General features: G+C 44.0%; 1 protein-coding gene across 2 annotated transcripts in view; it reads right to left on the bottom strand.

The window, feature by feature from the left end:
- Positions 1-14,309, bottom strand: part of PHKG1 (phosphorylase kinase catalytic subunit gamma 1) — a 417,011-nt gene that overhangs the window by 366,322 nt on the left and 36,380 nt on the right. For both annotated transcript variants that reach the window (XM_069614874.1, XM_069614875.1), the window contains exon 2: positions 4,081-4,203. In XM_069614874.1, the coding sequence (XP_069470975.1) occupies positions 4,081-4,163 (83 nt within the window). In that variant the 5' untranslated portion in view covers positions 4,164-4,203. The remainder of the gene's footprint in view (positions 1-4,080; positions 4,204-14,309) is intronic.

Raw genomic sequence — 14,309 nt, 5'->3', positions numbered from 1 at the left:
TACGGCTCCCCTCCCCGGGCCCAAACTATGTGGTCTGCTGTGACCATCCACCACGGCAGGCCAGGCCCAGTCAACACTGGACGACGTGTAGGCCAGCGCCTACACGTCGTTCAGTGTTGCTGCTCGTGCCGAGCTGATTGCCCAAGCCCTGGTGGTAGCGTAGCGTGGTGCGCTGCTGCCTGCAGTGCTGCTGCCCAAAGTACTCAGCCGCGGCCCGGCGGCCACTCCGGCCGCATCGCATCTGCTAATTGTGCCGTTTTATATTTTTGGCATTTTTCGAGAGCCCTGGCAGGGAGAGGAATTCTCCCTGCCAGGGCTCTCCATGGTGACTTGTGCCGTTTCTCGTTTTATATTTTTTGTCGAAAAATGCTGAAAATATAAAACGGCACAATTAGCAGATGCGGTGGTCGCGCGGGCCGCGGCTGAAACAGGAAAACAAGTTCTCTCTTCTGCGCTTGGCATGCGGGCAGGAAAAGGGAAAAAAAGAGGAAGAGATGGTGTCGTTCAGTAAGGCTCGCTGGACTGCACCCGAAATGTATCATATGTCAGCTAGGGACGAGACCATTGAATAAATTGTCCTCTTACATGGCCAGCATTTCGTTCTTCCACTTTAAGGTTCGGAAAATACACTCATGAGGAACACCAGCAGTGAAGGTAATCAGGCATCCATCCCTGGTGATACCTAATGAGGGGAACTGGTGCTCAAATGAAGTCACCAGCCAGAGGGGCCACTACAATAATACTAACAATAATTTCGCATTTTATATAGCTCTACGAACCCTCAGGTATCTGAGGGCTGCTTATTCTTACCCACGGTGTGTGGTGCTCATTTATCGACCTCGGAAGGATGAAAGGCTGGGTTTGGTACTGCCGGGATTCGAACCTGCTCAGCAGGCTCTGCACAGATGTCAAAGCGTGCACTCTACTTGCTGTGCTATCAGACCTGCTTTCCTACTATGAATCTCATTCCCTGCATCATTGCATTGCCGATGTAATAGACTAAGCTGGAGGAGGAACACCCCTACTCCCAACCTGTACCTCCTACCTCTACTTGCAGAGCTTTGCCAGTGCCACTGATCCCAGACCTGACTCTTAGTTCATTTTATTGTGGTCAGGCCGATGAGCAGTGTGAGAAGGGTACATGGGGAAATGATGAAAGAGGGGGGAGACAGTGAGGGAGCTTGAAGACCATCAGAGGGTAGCTGCTGAGTGGCAAGAGGTCAATTGCAAGGTGTGTAAGGTAGGAGTACCGTTGATGCCATTTTTGGGGTTTTCCATTAAACCATCTTTTCTCACAGTACCACCGCACAGATTTAGCGCCAATGGCTTTTCCCAGGGGGTGCCCGGGCCCAAACCACTCGCGTATTTGGTGCCCCTGGTTCCTGCGTTTGTTCTCTATCTTATCTCTTCCACGTTTTGAATGCAACCTGGAACATTATAATGTCAATTCCATTTAAAACGTGGATGGCAGTAGAATTAATAGACGGCTTTGTGCTACGGTGCATTTATTTATACATATTCTAAAAGGTGTACTGAATCTAATCCTCACGTTGCATATTCATTGCTTTATTTTCCATCAACTGCTGTCATTTAAATTGTCATGTGAGCCGGGCAAATCAGGGCCAGTATATAGAAACGGCATCAGTCTGAAAAACTGTTGTATCGGGGATCAAACAGCAGTAGTCAGGTTTGTAGGCCGGACACTTCACCACTGCACTATGTAACCTGATGAAGAATAATAAACAACTAAAGGTGAAATGGCCCATTTTGGTGCTGAAAGTCCCATGGAATACATTTGTATTGGTCCTTGGAGTTTAAAACATGCACACCTAACGTTTTCAAAAACACTATTACAAGAAAATATCGTCTTTTGGTTTTGTGTGTGTGTTGATTTTATGAAAGGCAAAAGCCATTCGTCCTGTGCCATTTGGGTGGTTATGCAAAACCAATTTAATGAAATGTGCATATTTTACCTTGATATGACAATTTCTGGCTACGTCTGTCTACCTTCACGCCTTCATCCCTTGTTGTGGCCAGGCACAGCGACACTTGCCAGGCACAGCTGTAGCAGAATTAACTACCCATTGTTGTAGAAGCAGCAACATGGTGCATGTTCCTGGGCATCATGATCTAATAGCAGTGCCTGGCAGAAGCTTACACCGTGTATGCACAAGGCCAAAATGTTGGCTTTGTCAATGCTTGTGTTTGAACAGGATCTCAGCGGCTTTGCCAATGCTGTTTTTAACAGGACTTCAGCGAAGGACACGCAGAGTGCTTCTAAATCGGGTGCCTGAAGGCCTGCAGCAAATTAATTTTGTAATGTGAGCTCCGCAAAGCGCACTTTTAAAGCCCCAGAACGAAAACATTACAAAAATGTATATATTGCACAGGTTTCCATCATTACTGACTATATAATGAATTTCTTTATGCATACACCATAGTACCAGCTATACCCAATACAAGCTGCTGTAAAATACACCATCACACTTGCACACGTAAGAATAGTGTACCACTATTAATATGTAAAACCGAATGCTTTTTTCATATTTCGGTGGGTTTTTTGGACAGTAAATTGCACATTTTGTAGGCCATTTTTCCAAAAATATTGCGGGGGTAGAACCCCCCCGCACCACCCTTAGGGGGGTTGGGCTCACGCGCTGCGCGCGCTCCCTACTATATTCGCCCGGGGAAATTTACGCCCCACCAGCTTTCAAACTCACCAGCCGCCACTGGGAGGACGGCACCTACTAGTAACTACTTTGAAGATGAAGAGTAGGACTAGGAGCAGTGAAGATTACCGGTAAGTAACTGGGTCATTAAATGTAGTATTGCAAAAAGATATTTTTAGAAGAACAATGTGAAAACAAGCCTGTTGCCTTAGTGGATATTGCAGTGGGGCTATTATTAAATTCTTTCTATTCGATCCCATTTACATCTGGGTGTTTTCGACATCTACCAATGAAATGGGAAAAACAAGAAGCATTTGGCTGCTCAATGGAAAATACCACATGAAACCAACTGACACCAACACTAATAGAAAGTTGACACCATTAGAAGCCAATTCAATGACGCCAATGGTAAAAAAAAAAAACGAATTTCTACCATGGTTATACATTTTAAAATAGCAGTGGGGGTTGCCATCTACATTTTGTTCGCTCATTAATATTAAGAAGTTCAAAATAATACTGCCATTAAAATATGTTAGGACCACAATTGCTACACCAATTGCTACACCTGCTGCTACTCGTATGGTGATGCCCCCAAAACTGCCCAGCATTGACTTATTTTAGCACCGGCCCCGGGTATTGCCAATCAGGTCAAGCAGCGACTTGGAGCACACAGCTCACCAATAATGACCTAAATGTGGTCGGCCCTGGCAACATGGCAGCAAATGAAACGCTTAACCAATTCCTTGGGGTGGAACAGCAAACTGCAGTCTGGGATTGTGGCAAATTCTTGATATTTCTTTGGGCAAGAGAAGGCTTGCTGTTATACCACTGTCTCCCTGTTTTATCCATTTGTTGGGTGTTCAGGCCTCTCTGTGAAGGCCACCTGTCCACAACCCTGTCGAGGTCACCTACTGCAAGCACATCAAAGGCCACAGCCTACAATAAGTGCACTACCGATGCAACCATGCCCAATTCCTACAAGCCTTCATCCGGAAGGCATGGCATTCAGACTTGCATTCTCTGCATGGCAGGAGTGAGCAATGAAACGGGATCCCCAATGAGCACGAAACACCTTCTTGTCTTCAGTCCCAATGGTCTCAGTAAACACACAATGGAAATGAGGTGGGGGCTCAATAGGGTAAGAGACTTGTTGACACCTCATTGTTTTAAACAATATTAGTGAAGACGTTTTCATGTTGAACAATGTGTGGGTACTTAAACACTTTCTTTTAACACTGCTGCTTCCTCATCTTATCCTTTAATTTATTAGACAACATATTTTATATATGATATTAATTCTATACAAATCATATCTGCAAAGGACTTGTGATTTACACAACATGCATCTCACATTCATGATGTACAATGCATGCTTCAACTAGCCACATAAAGCCATGCATGCTGATTTTACCTTCCTAGGATTTCTTTCGCCTCATATTTTTCATAGAATTCCTTGGCCGACACCCAGTCTGGTAACTCTTCTTCTCGCGTCATTTTGTGGCCCTTATTGGTGCAAGTCAGCAAACCTTAACATCTGCAAGCAAGGGATGAAACAATTCACGGATTTATGACAGAAAGGCAGTTGCATGTTTGAGGGATTGCAGTTTTACATGCATTAGAAAGGGGAATTAACAAAAAAATCCTCCTGCATCATTTACTTTTACAGTGACTTCATGAGCCGTGCGTGAAGTTGGGTGTTCAGGATTTATGATGGCTTAGAAAGTGTCCAGTGACAACCAAGAAAGATACTTCCATATATTTGGTCTAAGGATCGTACATCTGTGCTTGGGTAGTGGCAGAAGTGGTCTGATCACAAGTGCTAACCAAATCACTTGTTTATAGGTCTTTAGTTTGAAAACAAAGTTTGAAAGAAGCATTTTTTTTAATTAAATCTCAAAAGTTCATGTTCGAAAGTATACCTTTTAGTGTATATTTCATTGTTATGCCCTTAAGTTTCAAAATATAAGTTTCAAAATATTTTCTTTCTTTGATCATTGCATTTGCTAATCTAATGTTAAACACCTGGTGGGTAGTGGGCTGGGTGGGTAACAACCCCCTACCCCGTGCCACGTTGGGCCTGGGCTAGTCAAAAATCCCTGCGAATCCTCAGGGCCGTGACCAGTCAAGCCCAACCCTCTACAGGGTGCTTAACACTCTTATTACCCCACGCCGTGGTTCACGGTGCTAATGACTTTTGCGGCCAAATGCACCACATTGTTGATTCCTTATTTAAAATAAGATATCCAAGATGGCAACATGGCACTGTGAGAAACCAGAAGGGGTCTCACCCTCTAGTCCCTGGGTATCTCTCTCTCAGGTGACCAGGGCACAGCCATCGCTTTTGGATCCAGACCCTTGGGGTGGACCAGTGCAGGAGGATCACCTGGGCGAGGGGTCTTCAGGGAGTGGGACACCTGATGGCGAGATGCGGTGTCCCCCCATTATAACATCTTTACCCCATCCTACCAGGTAGGATACTTGGGAACTGTGACCTCCCCACCCCCTTCCCTAGACAAACACTTTCACACAGACAGCCCGCTCTGGGAGATAACAAACTCATACCCGAGCATTGTAACTGACATGTCCCACTACTATGGTCAGGCGGTGTCACGCAATTACTGTTAACAACTCACCCCGGACTTCCATTAAGCTTCCCCACAGGGATAAAAGGTGGAGCACAAGAGCACACTCTGAGTGAGGCAAAGCACACAAAGGAACAGCGTTTTCCAGACGGCAGGTGAACAAGGGGAGAAAGGCAGCAAACCGAGAAGGGAGAGCAAGGAAGGAGATACCCTCGACCTTTCTGGCGAGAAACCGTTACTTTCCAGAAACCTTCAGATTAAAAGTCATAAGGACAGGAAACCAGACTGAAGAATCCTGCATTGTGTGTTGTAGATACCCGGGCCCTGTAATAGCAGCAGCTGCCGTGGTACCGTCCTTGGCTCAAGGATCAAAGCAGCGCCAGAGAAATCAACACAGCCAGTGAGTTGGGGATACCAATGCAAGAACAGTCTGTGTTGAATTCAAGGTTGCAAGTGGCAACATTGTATGAAGAGCGCAATAGTGTAGAATATTAACGCGTGTGATGAAAGATGCAAGCAAAGCTCAATTGCCGATGGATGTTTGAACTTTAATATGAATCAGAGAAGGTACGAGACAAATTAACAGAGTGGTTAGACACCGCAGGAGAGCTCAATCGAAGGTCTCTGTGTGAAGTACTCAGCCAAGAAGTCGCAGAAACAAAAGCAATAAAGTTTAACTTATGGATGAAGCGAATCGAAGTGGTCCTGCGATGGTTTAAGAAAAATCCATCGCACAGTCGAAAGTCTTTACATTTTGATAACATAAAAGAAAGCAAAGAAAGTGCGATTATGAGGTCTGAGCCTGATCGAGGGAGACCAATTGTGAACATTGTTTTTAAGGGGGTCCGTGCCTGATCGAGGGAGACCAATTGGGAACACTGTGTTTAAGGGGGTCTGAGCCCGACTGAGGCAGACCCTTGTTGAACAGTAAACCAGAGAACTTGCGAATGTGAAAATCCTGATGAGAAAGGAACTTTGGTACTTGTTTGTTACACAAGGCACTCTGCAATAAGAGACATTTATTGGGAAAGACACTTTGGGGCTGAAGGCCCAGATACCGATGTTTTGAACTGCATCCTCATGGCAGAGAAGCCAGAGTGTGTGTGAAGCTCGAGTGTGCCACCTTGTCCCGTGCTGAAAACGTGGGCAAAGGAAGCCAAGTGCTCAACTATCCTGACATATTGTTTCTTTAACACTTTTCTTTTGCATACATCGTTTCCCCACACCATTTGTATTCAGAAGTAAGAATTGGCAATAGGTGTGTTAGTCTAGGCCCTTTTTTTTGTTGACAGACTCCACTAGGACTGCGTTATTATTTGGTGGTCATAGCTTGCTCCCTTAGATTTAGGGTTGGGATAGAACTGTGATCACTTCTGGCTGTCTTCACTGTTTGATACCATGACTTCCTTACAGCACATAGGAAAACAATGTTGTCCCTATTCTCTTTCAAGTGTGGGGACGTGGCTCCAGGGTGGGAGAAGGCAGAGTTCAGGTAAGTTGGCCATGTGGATGGCAGGGGGAAGGCAGAGGGATCAGGGTGTATACGTTGGTGGGTGGGGTACCTCAGGGCAAGGAGTGGGAAATGAGCCCGGGCCACAAACATTGCAGAACATGGCAGTGGTGCTGGAGTGAGGACTGCAAATCTGGCTTCTACAATCGGTGCAAACCTGTGTTCCCATCCTCCTGATTGGCTGGTGCTACTCCTCTGGGTGCTCATTTTATTTATATCCCCCTGTTCTATTCGATCTCTTATTTTTCCAGTGATTACTTTGCCTCCAACTTCTCCTCTAAAATTACAAAAATAAGCTACACTTTTTCTACCCTTTTATCTCATCTATCCCTTTCCCTCCTTCCATCACTTTCCATCCCCTTCATGGTCTCCTCACTGTCCCACTTCTCCCTACCTCCCCTACCATACCTCTACCCAGCCTTCGTTCTGCAATCAATCCTGAGCGCCAATTGATCCCTTTGCACCTCAAACTATCAAAGGACTGGCCTCTGTCACCTACACCCTCCTCTCTGCTCTCTTCAACCTCTCGCTCTCTATACTAGCGCCTATCCAACCTGCTACAAAATATCCAGTGTCATACCTATGCTAATAAAAAACCTGCTGTCAACGGCAGTAATCCTACATTCTACTGACCTGTCTCACTCCTATTTTACCACTCCAAAATCCTCTTGACGGTTATTTTCAGTTGCATAACCACCTATCTCAAGGAACACTCACTCTGTGACCCTCTTCACTCTAATTTACAGTAAAAACATTTCATCGAGATTGATCTCAGCCATGTCTCCAATTTCTTAACTATTGCCCACTTCTCTTCTGCTGCCTTTGGCACTGTCGATCGTCCCTCCCTCCTCCAAAATCGTTTCTCCTTTGGCTTCACAAACACAGCAATGGGCAAGGTGTCCTCCTATCTCTCCAACAATGCCTTCTCCGTGTTATGAAACACCTACTCGCACACTCCCCTTCCGGTGGGTGTTTTCCAAGGATCATTTCTAGGGACATGCCTCTTCATCCTTTATATCTCGACCCTAGGAACATCATTCCATCCCATGGCTTTAGCTGTCACCTCCTTGCTGTTGATACCAAAATAGTCTGTCCACTTCATCCTTGCAATCTTAGAAGGTATAACAAACTGCCTAACCAAAATGTGTCACTGGAAGGTTCTGCACTGCCGTCATCCATCTCCTTGCTTCTAAACCCAACCGCATTCTTCTTTCTCCTATCGTATTTGACCCGGACTTGATCACCTTGGGATTCTATTTGATAGCGACCTGAAACTCTTCCAATTGATAACACCTTCTTCCACCACAGCAAGGCTCAACCTTCAAAACATACAAAATAAAATGCCATGCACCTCAGTCAGAACTAAAACTCAAATCTCTACTTAAATGCTCAGTAAACGTGTAGCAAACTGTGGGCTTACTATTCCCAGCTACTAGATTACTACCCTTAACAAAGTTCTCAAATTTGTAACAGATACACCTTTCAATTTACCGAAAGAGCCTCCCACCTCTATGTACTGACACCACGCTGGATAGTGCTCTGTGCAGAATTGGTCTCTATTTCAATACATCCATGATCTCACACCGAATACCCAGCTGGATGCACACATTTTTACTCCCCGACCCAAAATCCCTGTTCTTTAACCTATGCAATTTATATGTTCCCTGGAATCTGCACTGCTTACCATTTTCTCTCATTTTCTTTCCTAGTGCCTCTAAACTGGGATTCTCACCCATTTGCCATCAAAGCCATTTGATCAGTGGAGCACTTGCAAAAAAAAAAAAACTTTAGCTGCCATCGTCCAAAAGAGCTCATGCTACCACCGCCCCTCCCGACATCACTTCCCAAACTGCCACCTAATCTTCCTCTTGTGCTTTCATCGCTGCAAACCACCCAGATGTATATTGTCACTGTGAAATGCCTAGAACTAGGCACTTCTTTGACAGAATATTTTTTTATTTTTTTTATTTTACTTGTTTAATTTTTTTACAATTTTTTACAAGAAGAAATCCTCCTTCCCATCTTTAAAACTTTTGAGTCTCTTGAAGTTTAACAGAAAAGAGAAAGAAAGAAAAACATATTCACATTAGAGTTTTTGATGTCCCTTTGTTTTTTGGCTCCCTTAGGATCTTAAGAGTTCCAAAACTTTAGGGTACTATTCAAGAGTGACACTAGTTTGTCTGCGAGGGGAGTTACACCAGTAAAATAGGGCGCAACTATCCAGTATCACAAGTTCACACTGTTTTGTTGCCCAAGTCCAATTTTCGTATGAACGCCACCACTGCTATTACCCATTGGACTCTTTCTACGCTTAGCAGACTAGACCACCAGTTTTCTTCAGAATATGTTTTAAATTTTGAAAGCACGTGACCCGGATATTGTTCTCTTTGAGGTGAAACTGCTCCACAGGACAACAGTAAGTGTCTCAAAGTCTCAGGATGCTCCGCTTTGAGGCAATATCGACAGTCTGTACTGGACGATTGTACCGTTCTTTCCAGGATTACATTCGTAGGCAAGATGTTAAGCCTGATCCTTAAAAAGAAGTTTCTGTAAGTCTTCTTCTGGAACTTTTTTAGGTACTCAGGTAGCTGGTTCACTTTTCTTGGAATAATTGGTACATCTGCCATTGATTTATATTTATTGGATAGATCGAGTGTGTTGATCCAGTCGAGTTCCAGAAATTGTGTTTTCATTTTGTTTGGGTTTATCCATAGTTCATCTTCTGTGCTGTTTATTCTTTCCAAGACTGCCTTATTCTTCTCTCCCCACATTTTAATGACAGTGTTTTTTCCTTTTTCAAGTTCCGCTCAAATTATTGTGAACACTGCAGGGCTCGTTGGTGCTATGATTTTCCTATATAGCATCAACGTATTTTGCTCTACAATACTTTGCAGAGACACCAATCCCAATTCACACTGAATGATCGGCCTAGGTGTAGAAGATGGCAGGCTTAAGATCCGACACCAGAAATAACCTTCCAGTCTTAAACATATATTCTGTGGTAGTTGAGGCAGTGCTTCTGTTCCGTAAGTTAGGGCAGGTACAACCATAGCCTTGTAGAATTTGATTGTGGGGGTAATTGAGAAGCAGCCATATTTTCTGTCTATCATTTTGGTCTGTCATACCAAATTCCTGATCTTTTCAAAAAGTGTCAACTGCATTTGTTGCTCGACCGAGATGTTGTTGAATAGAATACCCAGGTACTTGAATTCCTTCACCCTTTCAATTTTGACTCCTTCTAGATACCATTGAAGGTTATCAAATTTTTTGGTTGTCTTCTCCATAATCATTATTTTTGTCTTGTTCTTGTTGATCTCCAGTTTGTTGTTGCTGATGTATTCTGACAAATTGTCTAATTGCTGCTGGAGACCTATTGGGGTCTGATCGAGCAGTATCATGTCATTGGTGTAAAGGATAGGCAATATTTTGGCGTCTCCTAGGGTATGTGGAAAAGATTGTATATTCTCTTCAGAGTATTGGTAGTCGCCCAAGTATGCATTGAAAAGAGTAGGAGCCAAGGGACACCCCTGCTTGACTCCTCTGTACGTAGCAATACTCTCTGAGAGAAGCCCTTCGCCATTCAGCCTGATATTCATGCTCGTATCCGAGTAAAGTGCTTGGATTGGTTCAAGTATTGACTTCGGACATTGCCATTGGGTGAGCTTGTACCATAGGTGGTCCCGGTCGACCTGGTCGAACGCCTGAACCAAGTCTATAAAGGCGATGAAGATTCTTGGACTTCCGTCTTTAATGTTCCCCTTTAGGGAGCTAGTAAAAGAATGTTAGCAGATGTACCAGTCTCTTTAACAAACCCTGTTTGGAAAGGGTCCATGCATGCAGCTGTTCTTCCCCATTCTTGAAAGTTGTCTAAGCAGAAGGATCCGAATACCTTTCCTTTGATGTCCAAGAGGGCTATAGGACGGTAATTCTTTGGACAATCACGAGCCCCTTTCTTAAAAAATCAGGACGATTGTGGCACGTTTCCATGATGGGGGAACTGTTTTCGTTAGCGCATATCTTTTAAAGATCTCTGATATTAAAGGAGCCCATTGATCTTGAAGTTGCTTGAGGTCAATGGTTCTGATCCCGTGGGTCCAGGGGCTCTAGATCTATTCAGTTTTGACAGTTTTTGCTTAATGAGTTCTTTATCGTATGGGATTTTCCATGGAGATTCCCAATCAGGTGGGTAGTTGTTGTCAGTACTAGTAGTGCCCGCAAAGAGACTTAGGAAATGTAAGGTCCAGGTTTTTTTGCTAACATTGTTTTGTAAGGCTTCTTGGTTTTCTGGCGATGTTTGCCTTATCAAAGACCAGAAATCCATGGTTTTCCTTCAACAGATTGCTTTGAGCAGCTCTTCGGCGTCCAATTGATAAAGTTTGTTTCTGTGGAACAGCAACCAGTTCTTGTAAGTGTTAGCAATTTTAGTTGCCTTCTCTTTAGAGTTTTCGTCGCCACTTTTTAATACTCGTCTTTTCTCCCATCTCATTGCTTTCTTTTTCTCAGCTACCAGATCGTTAAAGACATGAAGATGCTTGCGTACTTTGGTCTTTGAGCGATCCATAATATGGTGGTAATACATCAATAGTGGTTGGTAATCCGCCGCCTGGCACATATTGACACACAGGTCCATAGTTGTTGAGTCTTTGTAGCGTTTCCTTAGTGATGTTATCATGGCTTCTGTTATTTTTAGGCGGGTTCCATTTGAGCTCTTTTCTATATCAGTTGTCATACGTGCTCTCTTGTGTTCTGGTGCTTTCCATGTGGCTCTAAGTAAATTGTGGGCACTCTTTGTTGTTTTTATGATTTGGAAAGACGTGACGTGTGAAAGGAATTCTCTTGACATAAACATTTAGGGCCTCATTACACGGTAGACGGTAAGGGTTTACCGGTACCGGTATTTTACCGTACCGGTAAACCCTTACCGCCTTACTACGAGGTCCCTTTGCGGGTTGGGGAATTTAACGCCTGCTTTTGCAGGCGTTAAAAACCAACCCGCAAAGGGACCAGGGAGCTAATTACGGTACCGCAATTTGCGGTGCCGTAATTAGCACCTTCCCCATTCCCATTATGCCCTATGGGGCAAAAATGGGAATGGGGAAGGGCAATGGGGGAAGGGGGAATTACCGCCCCACCAACCTTGGAATAGGGTGGTAATTCCCCTTTCCACCAAGGTGGTGCCGGTATTTTACCGGCATGGACCAAGGTGCTAATAGCACCTTGGTCCACCGCCATCCGTGTAATGAGGCCCATAGTCAATAGTGGCTCTTTGGTCATCTCTTTCCTAAGATGGTATTTGAACGCCCAGGTCTGGCGTGTGCAGATTATGTAAATCTCTGGAGGCCATTCATTTAGACCAAGCAAGTCCTCTGGTATATGCTGCTAAGTCTGTGTTTCTCTCCATTAAGTCTTCTTCGCTATTTGGGCAAATAGCATTTAGGTCTCCGCAAACTACTACGTGTGTTGCTTGAAAGCTTGTACCAGCCTCATCAATGGAGTTTTCGACGAGTTTCAGAAAATTGTTCTTACTTATGGCTTTCGGGTTCCAATATACGTTAATCACTGCGATCAACCGTAGACCCGAAATCTGCTTGGGCGTTAACTTAGAAGATCACTTTGTTCGTGCCAGGTTATCAAAGTTACCAGCATTAAAGGATGTGTCACGATTGTTTCTTTTAGCTTCAGGCCGACACCAGTTCGAATAGCAGTTATCAGCCCGAGGTAGGCCTCCCTTTTGCACCCCTTGTCTGCTGGTGATATTGCTATTTCATATCCATTTAGATAGGGTTTTCTCATTAACCATGATTCTTGTAGGCAGATGATATCAAACTTCCCCAAGTTTACGTCGCTAGGTTTTGTTAAGTGTGAGAAGCCTCTTGTATTCCAAGAGGCAAGCGCCATGGTCTTAGAGTGATGGTCTTTAGTTCCCCGATCTTGCTTCAATGCTCCCGAGTCGAGTTGCTATTTATGATGGTCGGTGTTCATAGGAACTCGCCAGCCAGGACCAGTCCTCGTTGTTGTTATCTTGCGATAGAATCGATTTGTTGGGCAGCTGGTGTTTGGCGTGAATTTCTCCTGCGAGTTCTTGCTCAAAAGTGACTCTGAACGTAGAGTGAGGGCCTTTTGGTTTTCTGCCCACTCCCAAGGGGTCTTTATATTGTTCTTCTGTAGTGGCTTCGCCACCTCCCCTTTGCAGATTGTTATCCTCAGCTAAGGTCAGGTTCTTGTTCGTGTTCTCCTTTAGTTGAGGTCTAGCAATAGTTTGATTGGCTATTGATCTTTCTGTTGTCGCTCATCAGATATATTCTGCATATGATATATATGCTTCGTTTAGCTCTGCAGCTTTCGGCTGTTCAGTTGTCGAAATCCTGTTTTTCTGGTTGGGAGTTTTATTTTGATCCTGATCACCGTCCTTATTTAATTCAGTTAGATCATAGCCCAAGGCTAGAAAGCTTTCAATTGAGTCTACCAACATTCTTTTTACTATTGAAGACGGAATATGGAGATACACTTGATCGAAACGACCATCCTCACAGAACTCAATAAATCTCAGTTCGTCTGTGCGCAAATGCCTTAAATTTGGCACCACCTGGAACAGAGCTAAGATTGTTTTTCTATTCATTATGATTTTCTTGTTTTTTTTGTCAAATATTTTTTCCAGTTTGAAGGTGCGGTTGCCTTTGTTTAATTCTCTGGCTGGTCGACGCCCCTCCCCCTTATGTGCTTGCGTGTTTTTACCATTGCGATGTTGATCGCTTGGTACGAGTCTTGGGCTTCTTTGGGCCATGCTTATCTCTTTCGTGTATCTGACACATTTTTCTCTTGAAGGTGATCTGTATCAGGTCTCTTTAGGGGGTGTGTTATCTCACTGATGTCTAGATTGCTTTGGCGCTGCTCTTTCTGGGTGCTGATGGAGCTCTTTTACATCAATGTTTCCAGAGGTTCTGGTCGCCATCAGTCTTTCTCGCTTTTTTGCTATGGTCAAAAATACTGACTAGAGTTGTTGGTAGGCTCTTTGGGCTCCTTAGGTTGGTGTCCTAGAGATGCATCTGATCTCGTTGGATCTCGTTGGATTTTGTTGATGGTCTTCATACGCCTGCGAGGAGTCGGATTCTTCAATTGAATATTGACTCAAGTCCATCAAGTCGATGCTTGATTCGGGCGAGGACCTTGATGTGGATTGAGCTCTTTCATCTTGTGTGTTTTTTTGCGGGAGCTTGTCGACATTGGCACTCCGTTCTTTGTCGACTTGTGAGGACCATTCGGATTGTGATTTTATCACTTCAATTACTTTTCATTTTTGAGTGGTCGACTTAATCGTAGGCCCTGGTTCCTCACTTTGCTTTTGGCCATCATACTTCTTTTTAGTGTTTTCGAAAATTGCAAAATCTCTGTTTGTATCTTCAATTGACTTTTGGCTCTGAGTGAGCTTTGAGTTTTTATTAATTGTGCTTGGTGTTTGAGTTAGTAGGGCTAACTCTAGGACTACACATCCATTTCTTTTGTTTTGTTGAATTTTTTCTGTCAAGTCGATCGTTGCGGGATTAAGAT

The sequence above is a fragment of the Ambystoma mexicanum genome, chromosome 9 (assembly GCF_040938575.1).
Source record: "Ambystoma mexicanum isolate Mex_15411 chromosome 9, UKY_AmexF1_1, whole genome shotgun sequence".
In the NCBI taxonomy this organism is placed as follows: Eukaryota; Metazoa; Chordata; class Amphibia; order Caudata; family Ambystomatidae; genus Ambystoma; species Ambystoma mexicanum.
The sequence above is the reverse complement of the archived record's forward strand: the minus strand, read 5'-3'. Positions and strand labels throughout refer to the sequence as shown.